Source organism: Atractosteus spatula, chromosome 14, assembly GCF_055471065.1.
Source record: "Atractosteus spatula isolate fAtrSpa1 chromosome 14, fAtrSpa1.hap1, whole genome shotgun sequence".
NCBI lineage: Eukaryota > Metazoa > Chordata > Actinopteri > Semionotiformes > Lepisosteidae > Atractosteus > Atractosteus spatula.
Window position 1 is genome coordinate 5,814,395 of NC_142719.1, and position 20,845 is coordinate 5,835,239.

General features: G+C 38.4%; 1 protein-coding gene across 1 annotated transcript; it reads left to right on the top strand.

Moving 5' to 3' along the window:
* The first annotated feature begins 9,437 nt into the window (after positions 1-9,437).
* LOC148820471 (endoribonuclease ZC3H12A-like) lies at positions 9,438-20,535 on the top strand. Its single transcript, XM_088932937.1, has 6 exons — positions 9,438-9,523; positions 10,939-11,591; positions 14,550-14,689; positions 16,738-16,972; positions 17,585-17,691; positions 18,090-20,535. Exons 2-6 carry the CDS (start codon positions 11,134-11,136, stop codon positions 19,157-19,159), a joined length of 2,010 nt encoding a protein of 669 aa, XP_088789063.1. The 5' UTR covers positions 9,438-9,523; positions 10,939-11,133; the 3' UTR covers positions 19,160-20,535.
* The last annotated feature ends 310 nt before the right edge of the window (positions 20,536-20,845 follow it).

Below are 20,845 nucleotides of genomic sequence, written 5' to 3' on the forward strand. Positions count from 1 at the left end.
TTTTTACCAAACCAACGTGTGGGCTGATTTGTTTTGGGGATGAAAATTCATACAATATATCAAGGATAAATAAAAGCAAAGAAAATCTAAAAAACACATGTTAAAGGTTATTCACAGCCAACACACAATTACAGTAAAAGAAAAAGAAGAAACCGTTTGTTAAACAGCATTGATTATCAGGTTTGATTACATACAGGCGATTTCTTTCACGCCTACACAGAAAGATAGTGCTCGCTTGGCATTTAGTTGGAATAAAGCTGAAAAGCACCATCAGTATGAAAAACTTCATAGACTTGACATTTCTAAAGCAAGGTTACACGCACCTACACACTCCTTAAAGAGAGCATACAACTGAAGGAAAGTGGAAATGACCCTGTCACCTGCTTCCCATTATGAGCTGATGCACCAACTGAGCCAGAGTACACTTTAGTGCTGTTCCAGGTTAGACTCAGCTCAGGGAAATAATATTTCCTTGGGAAGATGTTGAGGTTTTCAAAGGAGCAATAGAAATTTCTCTGACCAGCAGCTTTTCTGAAACGAAAAACTGACTAGTGACTACAAACAATCCGCTTCTTCTGCAAAACAGCTTTTTTTTTTTAAAAAAAAAGGTTTTTCAGTCAGCAATGTAGGCTTTAAAAGTTGAAGGTTGTGGGACCCCAAATCCATGTGGGATGTCTTATCCTTAAGCTAGGTAGTAGCTCACTCAAGATGATTTGAGTGAGTACTAGGTTCAGCCAGAAAAGTGAATACAGATGCAGGTTGAAATGCGTGAAATAATCATCCTAATTAATATGTTTTTGGAAGCAGAACCCCAATGTGCCCATTTGAGAGCATGTTTACCCTGCTGTTGACAAGAGAAAAGACGGTTCCAATCTTGCCTGCCCACCAGCTGTCTTGTGTCTTGTCAATTTACTTTTTGTAGGGAGCTTATTAGCTGTGCAACTAAAGATAGAACCAGCTAACCAGTAATTACCATTGCAGACGCAGACTTCTTTTTGTTTTGTCCCCTGAAAAGATAAAAAAATCAGCTGCTTAGACTTCTCTTTTAAGTATTAAGACATTGTTCTTTTTTGCCTTTTTATTTCATTTATCCAACAACCATTACTTTACTGCTAGCATTGCTGATTGCAGCTCACAAATTAGGACTTTTAATGGGGTCTTCAAATTTTATTTTCCTAGACAAAAAAAGAGTAAGAGAGACTGGCCCTGGGCTCAGTTCTGGTCCTGAAGTGTGAAGTCTGATTGCTCCCCCCATGACTGCATGGGTTTCCACTGGGTGCTCCAGTTTCTTCCCACTGTCCAAAGCTTCTTCTCACTGTAGGTTAGTGAAAACTGGCCCTGTTGTGTGTGGGTTTGTGTCTGTCTGTGTTCGGTGATGGACTGGCACCCCATCCAGTCTGCACCCTTCCTTGTACCTGCTGATAGTCTCCCCCCAAGACCCTGAACTGGACAAAGCAGAGCCGTTACAAAATGGATGGACAACTAGTATGTTACAGTATATACAGTATATCCTTGATAACTGGAACCGAGACACAAGCTACTTTAGGTTCCTGGTGTTCGTCAACTGGGAATTAAAAAGGCAAATATATCATGAAAAAAAACACAAAAAGGGAAATGAACCGTTTATCCACGTATCTATCTGCTACAAAGCTATTTCCCTGAATTGTGAACTTGAGCTTTTTCAAAGCCTGTGTTTCCAGGTTATCCAATCGATATGGATTTTTCATGAATAATATAGTGCGTTGCAATGTATTTGCAGTGTTGTGTTTTTTTTAATAAAAATGCAATTCTCATACTTCGACATTATAGGTATATTTAGTGTGTACAATATTGCCATTTTTATATTCTTAGACATTAATAATTAGGATTCTCTGAAAAATAAGACAATGAAGAGACGAATCTGTTACATTCACAACATAGTATATATAAATGGTTTAATTTGAACTGTATAGCAAAACTAAAAAAAATGGACACTGAGGATTCTGAATTTTTGTTTGTTTGTGCTTGACAACCTTCCTTCATGTCCTGCTCTTACAGCCAAGAGAATTATTTTTAATTTATAGGCTAGGATATAATGTAAACATCCTGTCTGGCATTTGTCCCTTTCAAATTTCAAGGCTAACTGTAAACATCTATTTATGAACACACACTGTATACACACATAGCTCTGCAGATGAGATTAAAGTCTCAGTAAAAGTATAAAACATGTTTTACTTACAAGTATGACTTGCTGAATTAAGGTGTAAATATGAGAAATAGAAGCTGTGAATTCTGACAAACAAAAGGAAAAAAAACATCTAAATACCTTGCTTTGGAGTATTAGAATATAATAACTTTGACGTCATTCCCTTCAGCATAAACTCACAAAGACTGCAGTTCTGGAATCTGTGCTCCCAAAGGTCACAGAGATACAGGTTGCATAGGGCTGTTTCACCTTGTTGAACTACAGAGAACCCTGTTGAGAAGACCCCTGACTCTGTTTGAGTTCGTTACCTCGGGCTGCAATACCTCTGCAACACTAATCAGGCCCAGCAGGTGAAACGAGGATTTGACTGTGCAATAAGGCCTGAAGGTACTCCCCTGTTCTCAATCTAATTGTGCGCAGAAGTTCAAACTGGACAAGTCAGGCGAAGGGAGGAGAAACTACAAGGAAGTTAAATTTGCTTCTCCAAGAACAGAATGGAGTTTTGTCTTATTCCACACTACATCCACACCATAAAATATTCAGAGCATATTCCTTTTGTGCTTAGTGTGTCAGCCAGATTAAGGGGTAATTTACTGGCAATATATTACAACCATCATGTTCACTTACAGGGTCCAATGTTCTTGCTTTTCAGGCAGCAGTCTGGTACAGTATTTAGATGATTCCAACTTTCTATTAGAAAGAACTTGAGTCTGCATTCCATATACAAAATTGTAGAAGTGCTATATTATTGCTCTATTTCTAAAATTATTTCTTTGATGTAAGTGTAGATAAATGACTACTCCATCAACTTTACAAATCTCTTCCTCATCCATCTTGGAGTTTTGGTCCAACATTAGGTGAATTACACTGATTTTCTAACTGCTGCATGGGTGCAACTTTTACCAGGATCCTTCCAACTAAAAGGTCTTAAAAGCTAAGGTCCAGGAGCGGTATACATGCTGTATGAGTCTTTTCATTCCATGCTACCACAGCATATATATACATGTGAGCAACCAACACAATGGTGTGTTTCATTTCTTACAGAAAATGTTATTTTGTGGAGACAACTAGCAGAGCCACTTCACTGTCTTTCACTGGCAGAAGGAGAAATGATATTGCTCTTCAAACAGCTATACGCTAAAGCAGATGAATAGAAAAGTAAACAAAGCAAAATTACACCTTGACAGTAAAACAGGTTCCTGGTGTTTTAAAATAAAATACATACTGTATACAGTATATTTTTTAATTGGCCACCAGCAAAACATTAAACCTTGGACTCCACTAGGTACAATGTAAAGATGAATATATAAAAATGTCCCTGAGTAATTATAGAAGGCTAGCTGTTTTATTCTGCTAGCAACCCGCAGGTACAGCTGTGAGTGTTGACAGAGGTCAAAATGCAGAAAGGTGTACTATATAAAAACACTGACTAAATCTTCATTTAACCCTCGTCTCGTAAAAGAAAGAAAATTACTATCATACAACCGACAGCCTTTGTCCCCCCAATAATTACCACATTTACAAAGAGATTTCCAATAGTAACCTGGGCAACAAATAGAGGAGTTTGAGTTTTCATAGAGGCACCTATATTTTGAATCTTCAAGGACTGCATTTTGGTCAGTCACTTCTTTCCTCATAATCAGCATTAACAATCAGTCCCAGCATGCTGTGTATGCATTGAATCTGTTCCATAAATAGCCATTTTCAAACCGCAATGTATAATCTGACTTTCGCATTTATTGTATTTGGAAGGATAACTTCCCGTTAATGTCTTATATACATCCTATTTGTAGATAGATCATTGTAATATTTCTTTTGTTTGCAAATTTTGTTGTTTTGTTAGTGGATTCTTGCCACTTTCAAATTTAAAAAAAAATTTACAGGTAAAATTACTGCTGGAAACAAATGTCCTCTTGTGCTCATGAAATTGCAGCATATTCAGCAGAGCTTTGTTCTGTACTACGACAGCATTGTATTTATTGAAAAGATTAAAAAAATGGTTACATTTTTCTAAGATTATAATTATACCCCATTTTTTCTGTTTCAAAATTTGGAGTTATTATTTTTTAATTTGCATTAACACTGAAAAGAGAAAACAACAAGAAAATAAATTGCACAGACTGAAATTGCCAACCAAATAAATTACATGTGTACAGCTCTTCATGTACCTTTATAAGTAGCCAGCCTCTTTAGGACGAAACATCAGACTAGACAGGTTTCACCAAAAGGAAAAATAAGATCACAGTGACATCTTGTGGAACATTTGCAGTGTTCAGTCTCAGTATTTTGGATATTTGCTCAGTATTTCGGTTTGCTCAGTCACTTGTCATACTTCCTACAAAATCTCATTATTCATAGCCAAAAGTAAAAGTATAAATTCTATAGTGATACTTCCTAATTCTGATAAATTATTTAATGGCCAAAATTATTATAGCACTTAAATTATTAAACAGGTTCTGGTTTTATTGATGCTTATCAAACCATTTCCCCTGGCAAAAAAGATGATTTGCCTGCAAGATGTCAAGAAAAAGTGAAAAGTCCTACTTTCCCTATCTGATATTTATTATATCTTCCATTCATTTCTGCCATCTCCCTATTCTTCTTTAATCCTGCCATGAGAATACCTAGGACTTGCCCTGTTATCAATTGGATTCTCATTCTAGGACATTCGTTCTTATGTGTTCCTTAATATAAAAGGAAAAGCTTGTATTAAAACTTTCAATAGTTTATTAATGTAGTAAATCCCTCTACCCAGCAGAGGGAGCTATTTGTTTCTTGTGGTGAAAACATTTCTTACAGCACCTGTTAATAATGTTTCTTTATAAGCCCTATACAATTTCTTGCATTAGGAATTCGTCTTTTCGCATACCCCAGCTTTTCTCCATGGAGACACAGACACGGAGAGAAGCTTGGGGTCCGAGCACAGGGTCAGCCATTGTACGGCGCCCCTGGAGCAGTTAGGGTTAAGGGCCTTGCTCAGGGGCCCAACGGAGTAGGATTCCTCTGCCGGCTGCGGGATTTGAACCGGCAACCTTCCAGCCACAGGCACAGATCCTTAGCCACAGAGCCACCGCTCCGCCCCGCTGAATTATTATTAATGGAGTCTAGGAGGGGACATCAAAGTCAGGTGGCCCCAGGGTATGATCTGATGCATATGGCTTCATATCTGGTGAGAAATGATGCTGAGGCGCTGTATGTCACAGCTACACCCATTTCCTATTCAGAGGCTAAAATGTATTGCTTTGTGGAGCCCTGGAGAGGACACAAATCGAAAAATAATATATCTCATGACCACCAAAATAGAAGCAGCCAAAGAGGTGACTTCTTGCAACAAAGACCAAGCTGTATACCAAAAAGAGCTGATAGAAGATATGTTATCTGTTCATTTCTTTCTCCAAAGTAAATGATTCTCCATTGGATGGCAATAAATATAGCCATTGGATTCAAATACTCAACTGCCTTAAGTCATTGAACCTGACTCTAATACTGGGAATTTTGTCTTTTTTTTAGTTTTTCGTGACTTGGAGCAGGGGTCTCGAGCCATTGGCCTGGAAATCACCAATTCAGTTAGAGTAATAGGCCTCTCTGAATCAGCTGTTATTTAAGGATTGGGAACACTTGTAAGCTTTTGATGAATTATGTATATAATGCAGGTTTTCATGGACACTGCTTTGATGTCATATTGCCATTTTCGTTAATTAAACAATTAATTAATTTCATTTCATTAGTAAAACAAACTACAAGGATGTTAATGAGTAAATAAGGTATCAGGAACTCCCATGGTAATAAATTTTATTCTTTCAGAGCTATAGATATAATCAATAACAAGGGGCATGGTACTCTTCACTTTGACATTGCTGCCTCCTTTTCAACCAAGAGAGATTTTTTTCAATTTATTTCAAGACACTTGTTTAATTGCGGTCCCTCTCACTCAAGTAAAACTGCTTTTTTAACATAATATTTTTTTCTTTTTGTTCAACAACTTCCTTACCTTAAAAGGGTGTGTACAACTAAAGCATTCTGTAGCTGTATTAAATGCAATAAGGAAGGCAAATAAGATTTTGCATTTTAGCCTGGTAGCAATCCTGAATTCACTTCCTCTTAACAGTAAAACTAAGTAAAAAGCACAATGTAAAAATTTCCAGTAAACACCCTACTGATGGATTGAAGCAGAGCAACTTTTATAATGAGCTGTTTTGTACAAACATGTTCATACATGTAGAGTTGTGAGCTCTATAAGAAGCAGACATTTGTTGAATACTGCGGATCAGTCTTTAGCAGACCTTCGGGTACTGTGAAATGCAACTAACCAGCCTATGACCTGTGTTAATATGTGGACTAATGAGCAAAGCAGTCAAGCTGGTGAGAGACCTGAAACACCCCCAGATAACCGACACAGACTTCAACACAAAGAAGAGAAATGATCGCACAGTGCTCCTTGCTGCACTGAAGTAGCACCTAAAGAAGGTGCTTTCGAATCTGACCACAAGACCAGCACAGATGTAGGCTGAAATTGGAGCGAAACAAACTGAGAATGCAACTCTCTGATATTTCTTTCTGGATGCACAGTCTAAGCGGATAAACGGGTCTCATTAGAGTGTTATTGTAAAAGCTTGCACCCACAGAGCATTATCACGTTTGTTTCGCTTCTTGAAAGAAGAATTGACAAAGACTACAGTTATTGAGGGGAGCAGAGTCCTGGGGATGTTCACACCGCTAGCGTTAACCACAGAAGAAGAAACAAGATGACATGGAGAAAATGTCACAGTGTCATAGTGACATCATGCATCCATAAAGAAATCAATCAAATGACTATGGGAGTTATAGGAATCTATTCATGTTGTGGGCAGTGTTGAAATTCAACACTTGAAAAACTAAGAGTCTTCAGGTAGATGTACATGTCGGTCTTATCCATCTTAACATCTAAGCTTAAAAATACCAGCACTGTATGAAAGACATAGTTACGTAAATGTACTTATTTGGAACCATCAAATATGTATTGTGATATAATCTGCCAATTGGGCACCACCACCAATGGCAGTAAAACGTTATGCTTAATAAAATGGAGAAAGGTTTACATTTTTCCACTAATTCAGGACCTTGTCAGCCTCCAAAAAATAGATTAAAACACATAAAAGGTCTTGCAAATAAACCAATACTAAATGAGCTTGAATGACTCATCCACTTGTTTACCACCAGATCCATTTTATTCTCTATTATTATTATTGTTGATGATATTATCACAGACATTTTTCCCCTTTTATTAAGTTGGCTATTTTTCTAGTGCTGAGTGATGCCCCAGATTTGGGCTCAAGAAGCTCAAATCCATAGCCACCACCTCATAAAGGTGCGGTCACAGTAGGCACTATTTGCCTAAAACAATAAATACTGTACATACGTACTTACACGCAATGTATCTTTACAATACAGTGTGGAATGCTTTTTCTGCCTAAAATTAAAACTTAATCTGAAATGAAATCTCATTCTTGGCAAACACACTGTCGCCTCCAGCAATAGAACATCTGAATGAAACCTTGAGTACCTTTGACAGAATCCACCTCTGTTTTAACAGCTGTTCCACACAGAACTGCTAGTTCAGGCCCTGGAAGTGTTCCCCTCCCCTTAGACTACTGTAGTTCCCCCTTGGCCAGTCTCCCTGTTATAATCATGCCCTATAACAAACAGGTGAAAAGGGTGCGATAGATAGATAGAGAGATAGATACTGTAGATATCTCCCACTCAAAGCATGGTTTAGGTGTCCAGGGGGTGGTATAAACATCCAAGAGCCCAACTCAACATGCCCTTGCTGTACCATCACCTCACAGCTCCTTTGCCTCTCCATCCATTTTCGAACAACTTCATCCAATTCAAGGTCGCAAGGGAGCCTTAGCCTATCCTGGCAAACACTGGGAACGGCAGGGTACAGTACATCTTGGATAGGGCGCCAGTCCATCGCAGGCCAGACACTCCCTCACTCACACCAGGAACACATTTCCCCGAAGCCAATTAACCTACGCAAACACGGGAACGGCATACAGCCCAACCTCTGTCCAGGTCCGGAACTGCACCCACAGTTCCACTGTGCCACCACTTCCTTTGTCTAGTCCTGACTAAAACCAACCTGTATTGAACTTGTGACCAATCACCTGTGACATGTAACAATATCATATGCTATTTGTATCCATCACTGCTGTGACTTGTTTCAAGTCTAACCGGACCTACAGTACCTTTTCTAAATCTATACTGTCTACCTCTAAAACCCTGTTACCATACTGATGATGCCCTAGTTTAATTCTAATTCTTGTTTCTATAACCTTACATGTAATAGAAGTCAGAAGACTTATTGGTCTTTTTTCATCCTTTTTAAGAATAGATTAAATTTCAGGAAATTCCAATTATCTAGTTCATGGCTATTACCCCCGTCCTAAAAAAGACAACTGGAAGAGTTTAATTAATAGTCCATGATTAACATCTCTTCATTTTCTTAAATTAAATTGGTAGAATATCATCAGGCCCTAGAGATTCGTTAGCCTTAATTTCTTCAGATTCCTATAATGCATCGGTCTCAGTGCTAATACTATTTTATTAAGAACTTGGTCTTTACTCAGCCTAGAGCGCATTGTCGGTTTCTTTTTTGGTAGACACCTGAGTGAAATATTTATTTAACATGACATTCATTCATTTATCAGAAAATTAGCAATAATAATAAGGCTCATTTCATTTTAATATGAAAACTGTGAAGTGCTGAAGTGTTAGTGTATTTGGCGTTTTTGTGCGCTCAACTCGAAAAAGAAAACGTGTACAGTACCTGTAAATCATCGGCAGTTTTAATTTCTGACAGATTTGTAGAAATTTGCTTAAAACTGATTATTCCCTCTTTCTATTGCAAGGGTGGTCGTGTCAGCAATGTGATTGAAACATATCTTTGAATGAATTGAAACAAACAGGAGGAAACCAAAAGGCTACAGACAAGGCCCTTGTCTACGTGCTGTACTGTAGAGCTCGAAGTTTCACAATACCTACCCACTCTTTCACAAAAGAAAAAAAGAGAAGGCTTCTACCTTTACTGTTCACACCGCGGCTTTAATAATTATCTAGCTTACTTCCTTGTGACTTTGGACAGGCTGTGCTTACAGTATGTCAAACCAGGAAGGAGACTGAACTGTTTAGCTTACCTTCCTGGCAACCCTATGATGTCACATCAGGCAGGTATGCTATAAAGGCAGAGAGGCGAAACGGAATAGACTTTATACTGTACTTCGTAACTGGAATGCAAAAAACACCTACAAGCGAAAAGAAGTAACAAAAATGGAGTTCTGCCATTCTAAACAGGCGGCGGTATGTGTTTTTGGTTTCATTACTTGCTTTATGCATGCCTCAATTTTTAAAAAACATACATAATTAATTCAGGAGCTAAAATAAAAATGTTTGGTTTGACAGTCAAAGGAAAAGATCAAGGGGGTTAAAATAAAGGAGGGTGTCGCCCGTCCGTCTTCGCATTAGGTATTTCATAAACCAGTAATATACTACAAAAGCAAAACTCGCTCGATCGGATTTTGCTAAATAAATGTGCTTCTGTTGTACAGTACGTGCGCCCTAAATAGTACTTTATGGTGACGTTAGATTAGTGTTCTTTTCCTTCCAGTTGTACTTTAATTTCCGTTTGTGCGACTTCTTCCACTCTAAAAAGGTTTGTACTACTCATTTCAATCCAATGACAATTTCTGATTTAAACAAGTATCGGTTAGCTGGACGATTGAGGCTGTGTTTTTATGCCGGCCTGTTTTACCCAAAGTTAAATATTTTAGATGGGTGTTCTGTCTAGTTTGGATTACACAAAATGCCTTATAAAACACCATTCGACTAATGTTTAGTTATTATTATTTCTTAAATTTAAGACAGCGGGTATATTTGTTATACCCACAGAACGTTAAAAATAGTCCAAACAAGTGTTATTGGTGTTTTTATTTATATATTCGTGTCAGATTTTCTAGAAACGCTTTTCTCAGCTGGTGTATGATTAAGTGCATACTCCATTACTGTGGAACTTTGTTTAAGTTGTGAAAGGTGTGTGAAGACAAAGGTATTTTTCCTAGTGAATAATTTCTTATTCACCTACTCCCGGCGGCACATCTTTGTTTCACAAGTGTAAAAACCCCCCTGCAAATTACGTGTAGTGGTTCTTTAAGAAACAACACAGATAAGGCCCAGTAATTAAAATAAATGTTTAATGTATGATAGCTGTATTAACTGGTTATCTGTGTTAAATAGATATTCATCAGATTGTTCACAGTCAGGTCTTGCACTGTGATTTAGATAAATTCTACTTGAATTGCAGTTCTGCTTTAAGCAGCCAGCACTCTGTCATAATGGGAAATAGTTTAAAGTGGTCCTTTAAATATTTAAAATTTAAGGGAGCAGCACGGTATGAAACGTGATTTGCCTCTGCTCCTCAGATTGGTGGTTAAGTGGTAATGTATAAAACGAGGAATGTAAATGTTTTGACACTGTGGGTTTAAGACATGTCCAGTACCATCTTACACTGTGGAGCAAAATCCGAGACACATTCTAAAATGTTTTATTTTTGCCTCTTTTAGAAGAAGGTGTTATTATTTCCCTGCCCCCAGGTATGAAGTCAACAGTGAGGCCAAATATTCACAGACTTAAAAAAAAATATCAGCATTACATAACAATGCAACTGTGCTGGCATATTGTTACTATTTTACATAACTTTCTTCAACCTTTTTTTATAGGAACTAGGTGTGACCCAAGTGATCATCATAAGGAGGAAACCATGAACCTGGATGGTTCTCAACATAAGATAAGCCCTTTAGTGGATTTCCCCCAGATGGTCTGGGAATTCAGAAGAAACACAGCTGACCTCTGCTGAGACTTGCCTTTCCTTGTGAAACTCAGGTGTTCATGGACCATATGTAAATGAAGATCATATGCTGTCCTTAAACAGCTTCCCGTCTGCAACTAGACATTCCAAAGGCTCCCACGCCCTCACCAGGATGGACAGAGGCGTCCACTATCCCTCCAGGGAGGAGAAGCAGGGCAGTCCAGATGTGGCACACCTGGAAGCCAGCGAGTTTCAGATGCAGGTGGACTTCTTCCGCAAGCTGGGCTACTCGGTGGATGAGGTGGTGGCGGTTCTTCACAAGCTAGGCGTCAACGCCGACACCAATACTGTGCTGGGTGAGCTGGTCAGGTGTGGGGCCACAGCTTCAGAAAGGGAAGGGGTCACAGGTTCCCCCACTGGCCCCGTCTTAGTTTCTCGAGGGGGCAGCTCAGCCAGAACCCCCTCCAGCCTATCAGCCTCCCCACCGCCACACCCTGAAGAGGACGAGGAGGAGGGTGGTCACTTGAAACCGATCGTGATCGATGGAAGCAATGTTGCCATGAGGTGTGTAGATACCCATTAGTCCTCTTCAAATGTTGTTCTTTTTTACAGTATTTTATTACACTTTATTTCACAATGTGGGTGTTTGATTCTTGCCGCGTACAGTGTGGTGACATACCACAGCAATAATACTGTGAGAAAACATTTGACTTCACGGTGGAATGTGGGAAATTCCTCTCTTTCATCGTCATGTGCAACAGTCTGTCGATGACATTTTTAGTGAATGCACATTCATCAAGTTCACATTGTAGGCTGTCTGATCACTTTATTCGCTTCTACATTACTAGGCACTTATTTGGTTGACACTTTTGGCCAACGCAGCTTAGATTTGTACCATACGTTACTGTTAAACATGCTGTTATAAGAAGGGCAGAACAATAACGGATTTCTGTACGGTTTTACTTCAGAAGAATATAAAGCTGTTGTGTTTGTGGTAATCAAAGTGATGGGCACCCAGTGCATTATTGAGAGTCCCTGTTATTTTAGGCATCTTTACAGCCTTAGGCAAGCAATTGGAGTGGACAGGGGTAATTCTAAGGTTCTAACAGCACACAACATTTGAAATGTTTTTAAGCTGTCAGAACACAATATTCAAGATTCCCCTTATAATATAAAAGTGTTTCCTAGTGTTTTGGTAGACACACCTCAACAACTTACAGGCACCTGTCTAGAGCAATTAATGCTATTCTGTAGGTTATTTTATTTTTCATCTGTCACTCGGAGTGCAAGGGTATAAAATCAAACCATCAATCTTTCTAATTAATTTACCATATACTGTATGTCTTTACTCTGTTGTATCTTTATCTCTACGGTCTGCTTTTGAGATGTAAGGATTAACTCAAGGCAATACCCCCAAAACCGATAGTCAAAGGATCAATGATTGAGTTTGTTCTGTCGTAAAGATTCATGAGGTTATCTTCAGTAATAATTGTAAGGCAGTAGCCAAGGGCCGGTCTAAAGGTGAAATAGAACATTACAAAGAGCACAGGAAATTTGCTTTCCTTCCTTCATCTTTCCACCTAAAGATTGTTTTTGAATAATTTTCTTGGTAAGCTGTATGTCTGTATTTAATTCTGTGTATGCAAATCTCAATGCAAATCAAAGCACGACTTCCTCCTTTGGGAATTTTCAGAATGGACAGGAATGGCTGAACAGGCTTGGCAGCATTGCCCTGTTGTGAAGTCTATAGGCGCTGCAAGGAAAGAAGCTTGCTGACATTTCTGAGAAGTAGATATTTTTCTGAGCATCACTGGTGTATCGGTAATTTGAATTATATTTAGTTTTTAAAGACTAGCGTGCGTTTTATACAAACATGGTATTCAGAATTATACTCTGGTCACTGAGTTAGTGGCATATTTATATGGTCATATGACATATCCTCATAAGATGTGCATCTGTGACAAAAGTACAAATGTTCAAAGATTTATTTTGTCATTATAAAAATTTTTTATACCCCAGCATTCTGTAGTTTAGTCAGAACGTTTCAGCTACTGTATCTATCGGATATCATGTTTGTATGGGTGGCAATCTGGAAGAACACACTGTGAAATGAAGTATAGACCATTACAGAGAAAGTAATATTGTAAAAGAGGGTCTTTCAGTGCCTTTAGATTTTTATTCATAGTAAAAAGGTAAGATAAGGCATGTACTGTATATAGTCGGAATATAATAGGTAAAATATAATACTATAATGGATTTTGTATTATTTTTCAGTGTGAAAGATATTGTGTATATAGCCTTTCATGTGAGTTATATTTCTTTAATTTGTAAATTATAAATCTAAATTAATATTACAGCTTCTTTTTTGCACTTGACTAAATGTCCATACTCTGAGTTAATGATACTGTGAATTCTTCACATACCATTCAACCATTCATTGATTTCTGCATTCACACAATAGAACCAATGATAGGAATTAAACAAGTTCAGATTTTCATTTAATTGTGATTTAAAAACTAAAACTTTCTTTTTAGACTTAAGCCTTACTGTATTTAAAAATAAAAAAGCAATGAAAAGGTGTACAACTAATTCTTTGCAATGTTAATTATTCAAAAAAAACTGCAGTATGATACAGGAATACCTTAGGAGTGTTCTCTGCTTTCTGGTTAACTTTGAATTTGTGATCCATTAGAAACTTTTACTAATTCACAATCTACAAGTTTTGTATTTTTTAATTTATTTGACAGATTAATTCAGGAATAATTTGGTGTTTTTTTGGTGGTATTCGTGTGTTGTTTGTGTTATATTTGGTTTTAATTCAATATAGAAAATTAGGATGGTTTTTAAAATTTAATGTTGTGATTAAAAACAAAGAAGCCTTACCTGATGTATAGCATCAAAAAAGCAGAATATGCTAAAATTGTTTCCTTGTCTGCTAAAACTATACCTTTTCAACTCTTTATTGATGTATCTGAGTATACATGAAAGTGGTGTTTTAGGATGATTATGTTTTGTTTTCTTATAACAGAGCCTTCAATTTAAATTCTTAACTTTTTCTTATACTGCCATTTTTGTTTTTCTTAGAATTGACAGTTGTTTTTGTACATTGTATACCCGTACCATTTCGAAATTGTCAGTTGTACTGGTATGGTGGACCTTCAAGGAAAAAGCAGAAACCTGATTAATTAGTATTGGTGGAGTAGAGGTTTCTTCCCTCTGCACCACAGTTTCTGTACCAATGCCCTAGTTTAGTGAGTAGGGACACTGTGCTGTTGAAAGTGCTGCCCTTTGGATGAGACATTATCATGAACAAGGCTCAGCCTCACAGCTACTGGATTCTAAAGTTCGATAATCACATGGAGTGAGCACCTTTCCTGTCACACTGGGCCTTGGGCAAAGTCATCACTACCGTAATTAATACAGTTCTGGCTTTAGACATTATTTTTTCAAACATCTGTTTTAAGACTTAATTTCTCAGTAGTCTGTTTCAAAACTAGTAATCATAGGTGTTTTGTTTTTTAGCCATGGAAATAAGGAGGTGTTTTCCTGCCGGGGGATTCAGCTCGCAGTGAACTATTTTCTGGAGCGGGGCCACAGCGACATTACAGTATTTGTGCCTTCGTGGAGAAAAGAACAGCCCAGGCCTGATGTACCTATAACAGGTAAAGAATGGAAATGTGTATGGAAAATATGTTTGGTGACTAATTCCTATTTTACATACACTAAATTGCATTTAAAAGTGTTGCTCCTAATAGTACCAATTTGCATCCATACTTGAAATTCCTGATCCACTCCACATACTATCTACAGTACATGCACATGATTAGTACAAGATTAATACAAATAAGGCTTCTGGTTTTTACCATTTTCTTCATACCATGTTCTTTTCATACCTAATTACACAATGACCATTAACCAATAGGAGTTTAGTTATTTTCACATGCTAATTGCGTGAGTCGTTAAATTTGGAAAAACAGAAAAGCTGTTTTTTTCTGATCAAACGTACAGAAAAGATGCTACAAAACCAATTGAAGACTGCGCAGTGCTTGTAATGGTGCCAAATGTAAAGTGCCTTATGTATAACTTCTGGATTATACAGGTTACTACACCTGTTAATCTAGGTTATCAAGTGAATCACAAATTATCCACTCCCATTACAAGATAGTCCTGTTAATGTGACTCACTGCTGTAGTCTGAAGTCTTAAGTTTATGCACTCAATCACCAGAGGCATTAGTGATTTTTTTTCGAAAAGGCAGCTGTATTTTTTCTGAAATGACCAGTACATCTAAAAACTGTATTCTTTGCATTTTCTAATGCCAAATCAGGATAATATGTTGCACAACAGAGGAATGAAGGCCTGGATAATTATTGCTTTTCTGATGCAGCATGCTTCGGATGTACGATCGGCTTGATTGTTAGTATGCAAAGACATGACAGAATGGCACCCAAATAGAAATTAAGCCATTTAAAACGTCTTTTGAAGCCTTGTTATAGTTGTGCAGACTAGTCCATGAGTTTTACTTTTTGAAGTCAATCATTTGTTTCCTCCTGCATTTATTCTTGTAAATTAATCCTGCTTATTAACTTGACTTGTTCTGATCACTTAAACAAATTACACTGAAACCCCTCTTCCTCTCCGCTGTCAAAATGTATATTGTTAAAATGAATAGCCATTAAAAAGATATAAGGAGCCTGATTTTCCATGTGGCAAACTGCAGGCAAAGTGCCCATCTAATCTTGATTTATTACAAAATAAGCACGCTGCCTTTAGGGAAGATCAGGCCCAACACATATGCAATAAAACAGTAAAATTTGATTCACACAGTTCGTGATACATCCTGAAACATATCTTCACACAGAAGGCTGACATATGCATAACTGCTTCAGAATACTGTGCAAAATGTCTGGAGTTAACCTACAATGAATGGCCAGGCACCCATGTCAAAGAGAGCAAGGCAGGTCCTGGCCCTCTGAGCTTGAAGGCCGCCATCCACTTTGTGTTTTTTTTCCACCTGTACAATACTTGTATTCTTCTCTTTATCTGGCTTTATTTCCCGGTGTTTTTTCAGCAGTTATTTCCTGCTCTTTATGGCACTTTGTCAACCCTTTATTAAGGGTTGAATGTGTTATTACATTATAAAAGGTGCAAAGATAACAGCAGTACTTTGATAGGGGAGTTGACCAAGCTTTGAAAGTGTTTATGAACCTTTGAGTAAGTGAATGATAAACCACTTTAATCCCTTTTCCCTGGCTTCTTGCTGGACTAATGGAGATACCTGCAGGTTATGACTGTTTTGTCAGGGTATTTTGTTTCAGTATTAGTTTTCTAAAGCTTCAGCAGCTGGACCATGTAGCTTGGTTTTTCTGCCCTCTGAAATCAAATTCTGTGAGCGAGGGTTTGAAAGGGTAAGTGTTCTGCAGAACACCAGGAAGAAAGGAGACCGAAACGCAGCTGGGAAAGCCCCACAAGGAAATAGAATTTCAAATGTGATTTATCTGCAGATCACTTCATACCTACCTCTTCTCTGGGGAATTTTAGTATAAAATCTTTTTCATTTCCTCATTGAAAGGCGATGGCCAGACTGTCCTGAGATGACGTCTTTCAGATGCATGATGAAGAATAAGATCAGGATATGCATAAACAATGCTTTTGTTCCAGGTTCCACAGGTTTCATGGTTCCGCTGTGCTTCTCGGGTTTTTTTTCCTAGACCAGCACATCTTGCGAGACCTGGAGAGGAAGAAGATCGTGGTGTTCACGCCCTCCCGCCGGGTGGGGGGGAAGCGGGTGGTCTGTTACGACGACCGCTTCATCGTCAAGCTGGCTCACGAGTCCGACGGCATCATTGTGTCCAACGACACCTACCGCGACCTGCAGAGCGAGCGGCCTGAGTGGAGGCGCTTCATAGAGGAGCGCCTGCTGATGTATTCCTTCGTCAACGACAAGTGAGCGAAGGCGCTGCCCGCCTTGCGGCCCAGCATCCCCCAGCTGTGGGAAAGCGTTATACAATGTTGCTGATTTGAGCCACATATTACGTTTTAACCCCTCCACCCATCCAGTGTGCGATTGTGTTGTTAATCAGCTTGTCTCGGCATTGCAAGCATGGGACAGATGGTGAGGACCATGCGTGTCTTCCCTCAGACTACCTTAATCGGAGCCATGCGCCAGTTTACGCAGCCCGTTTTCATGGAGTGAATGATTGTGTCAAATATTGTTCAGCCTAGCTCGCTGTACTTTACTCTTTGACAGTTTTTTTTTCTTCACTTCATTGCTCTAGATTTAAAAAAAATGTTTAATTAAGGACCATGTTTACACCTGTTGCTTTCATTATAAGCCTACAACACACTGAATATGATAAGTCACCTGTACTATGTTATACTCTGTTATCTGCTAGTCTCTTATGCTATTTCAACATTTCTTTGTCATTTCGTGATATGGAGATGCTGACTTCTTTTTCGAAAGAGTTCGACCGAGCATCTAGCACATGGTAAATTTAGGATTGTAGAAAATGATTTTCTGTATGTTTGTGAGCCTAAATGTTTCTCTGTTTCACTCAGATTTATGCCTCCTGATGACCCGCTTGGACGTCATGGTCCCAGCTTGGATAATTTCCTCAGGAAGAAACCCCTGGTCCAGGAATTAAAACGACAGCACTGTCCATATGGTAAGACCCTTCAAGAGCACATTTCTGAACACAGCTCAAACCTGATCAAGATGTTGGCACTTGGATAATTATCCCTTGCAAATTGTGAACATTTTGCTTGTAAATTGAATTCTATCGAAAGACATTTAAAACATATCAAATGTTATTGGTTCTAGTACCAAAACATTGATTGTGTTTTTAATTCTTCTATATATAGTTCATTTTTTAAAAAAAGCTACCTAAATACATTTCTTCTATAAAAAGTAGAAACTGAATATTGTTTTCTGTTGCCACCTTTCTAATTTTATTTAACTATTGGCAAACTCTGTTTCTGTTGACTCTAGCCTGACAACACTGAAGAGTATTAAGGTACCAGATCACTTAATTTGTGTTCATTGTATGCTTCTGCTTCCTTATAGGGAAAAAGTGCACATATGGAATCAAATGTAAGTTCTATCACCCGGAGCGGATCAACCAGACCCAGCGTTCAGTGGCGGATGAACTCCGGGAGAATGCTAAGCTATCAACTGTGAGGGCTGGGACTCCTGCCAGCTCTCTGAAGGATGAGAAGAAGCCAGCCTTGCCCCACAAATCCTCGCATCATGAACACAGCTCCGTGTTTTCTCTGGAGCAGGATATAGAACAGAAGCTGACACTTGATCGACGCAACTCTTTAAAGAAGGGTCATGTGACTGAAAACATGGTTGTGCTCAGAGGAATGCCCTCTGGCAGAAAGCCTTCCAAAAAGATCCCCTTTAGCCAATCAGAATGGTCCAACCATCCATCTGCTACCAATATGGACTCCTTTGTTTTTAACTCTCAAGAGCATCTGGATTCAGGCCTGGGATCTTATGAGAGCCAGTATTCTGAAATGTCCAGAGGTCAGGCATGTCATTCCGAGTCTTATGTGACTGAACAAAGAGCATCCTGCTGCTGTCTGGGCAACAGGCAAGTCTATTTGCACTCTAACAACCCAGAGAGGCATGACAGCTACCAGCAGTACAGCTGCTGCTCTCATAAAGCAATGTCAGCTGGTGCAAATCTCCAGCCGTACAGTCAGGATTTGTCCACCTCCCAAAATCCCAATATTCTTGGACGTGGCCAACATTGCTTTTCAGCTTATGGGAGGCCTACATACCCAGCTGCTGTAAATCGCTATAGCCTCCAGAATGAGTACAGCCCAGGTGTTGTCCACGCTCGGGAATACTGGTCCGATCCATTCCAAGTAGCTCCACAGTCTAGAACGGGCAGCCTTCAGGACCACAGAATGCCTCAACACATAGCAGGTCCAGTATCTAATGACCAGCACCAGTGGCCTCAGCCTCATGGTAACTATGACAAGGACAGGGAGGAGGTCCGTAAGAAGCTGCTTGCCATCTTTAATCCCTATCAAGTAGACAAAGTTATGAGCATATTCCCTTACCTGCTAGATCCCCAGAGACTTGCTGCTGAAATATTAACCCTCAAGTCACAGGGTGGATGTTTTTGAACATCGGGTGCTTTGTCTGACTTGGAATACCCCCTCTGCATTTCAGAGTGTCTCGGCATGTTTTTTTATCGCAGTGTTTTGAAGCTTGGGATTTTACTAGCATGTGATCTTCAGTTACCACTTGCTTGAGATAGATTAGAATAGTAGTTGCCTTCTAGTCTGAGGATTCCTTGCAGTAAGAGCGGGTCGTTGTATAAGAAGAGGCAATATTAGTGGGAAATTTATCTTGCCATTCAGTTATATTTGTAGAATGTAGAATTCAGGTGAAAAATCACTTCCTGGCCTGTTATAAAAATAAATATAATGCTTTTAAAGGAGCTTTTCTCGTAACCAGGAAAGAAGTGGTTACATGTTGATACATATTGTATCTTTAATGATTTCATTTTTCATGAACAGTCACATTTGACTGGCGGAATTGTTGATAACGGTTTTGGTGTGGTCTCTTTACAACCTGTGTTTGTGTACAACTACCAGCTATTTAATTTGTTCAGAAAAAGAAAAAAAATATTTAAAAAAACATTTGTCCCCTGTGTTCCTCAGTATTAAATAGCTAGCATCTTTTGTATTATGTAGGAAGGCGGGGATGTTGGGTAAATTCATAGATTACATTTAGAACTGTGGAAAATACAGTATGCTGCTTCACAAAAAAGCTCCCTTAGTTGTTACTTTGGGAGGGGGTAAATTTCATTTTCATAATAGTATGGTATCAAAACAAATCCTAAAAATTAGACATTTGCTTGTCTGTGAATCAAAGTTCTCTTGGCATAGGCTGACTTGACTATATGATTTGGAGGTAATTAAGGAGCTATGCAAGACTCAAATATTATTTTTGATTTTTGTTGCAAATGTTTTCTGCAGCAGTCATGGTTACTGGGTTTTTCCACAAGAATCATGTTGTTCACCTTTATTGGCACTGTGTGTCAAGCTAGAAGTTACCAGAAACAGTTACCTAATGAGGTAAATCAAGTAAATTTGTCAATTGTAAAGCATTACATGAAAGTAATGAGTTCGTATGTGTAAGCAAGCAGCTTTTTAATGTTTTATATACAGTATGTATACGGAGACAAGTGCATCATTTTAAGTGTTTCAATGCTGTCAAAAACCAAATGTAAGTTTTACAAATCTTGAAAGAATGTTTTTGGATCATTTTAAAGTAATGTAGCTCTCTTGCTGTAGAGCACCTTATTGAAAACTATGCCAATTTCTCTCCTTGCCATTGAAAAGAGATGCTACTTTAATGTTTGACAAAAAGCATGCTCTTCACTTGTTCTTTTCTTTGAGTTTTATGTTGATTGCTGACATGTTACATGTTCATACATAAATGTTGTGACTTTTTGATGTTTTATTGGGATCTATCAATAAAGCATTAACTTCCCACAGGTGGTTATTGGCTCTACTTTGAGGTTAAAAAATATCATACTGTAGTTGAAAAAAGTTTAAAGTAAATGGAATTCAGTGTAGTGTTTGTATTATTAAACATTCAATGAAGGGTATGGTCATCATAGGCCTTTAAAAATCCAGATTCTGCATTTCCAAATGCTTAGAGTTACAAAATATAGGGGTGTTTCTGTATATTGTGGGATTTTGTGTTGAGTACCAAAACAGGAATTCAGACTTCAAGTACATTTCAGCTTTATTAAGCTGCTCAGGCATACAACCTAACCACTGATAAAATCCACACAGGTG

Coding starts and splice junctions, on each gene's coding strand:
- LOC148820471 (XM_088932937.1), top strand. CDS start 11,134: ATGCTGTCCTTAAACAGCTTCCCGTCTGCAACTAGACATTCCAAAGGC. Junction 14,690..16,737: donor GCCTGATGTACCTATAACAG/GTAAAGAATGGA, acceptor TTTTTTTCCTAG/ACCAGCACATCTTGCGAGAC. Junction 16,973..17,584: donor TATTCCTTCGTCAACGACAA/GTGAGCGAAGGC, acceptor TGTTTCACTCAG/ATTTATGCCTCCTGATGACC.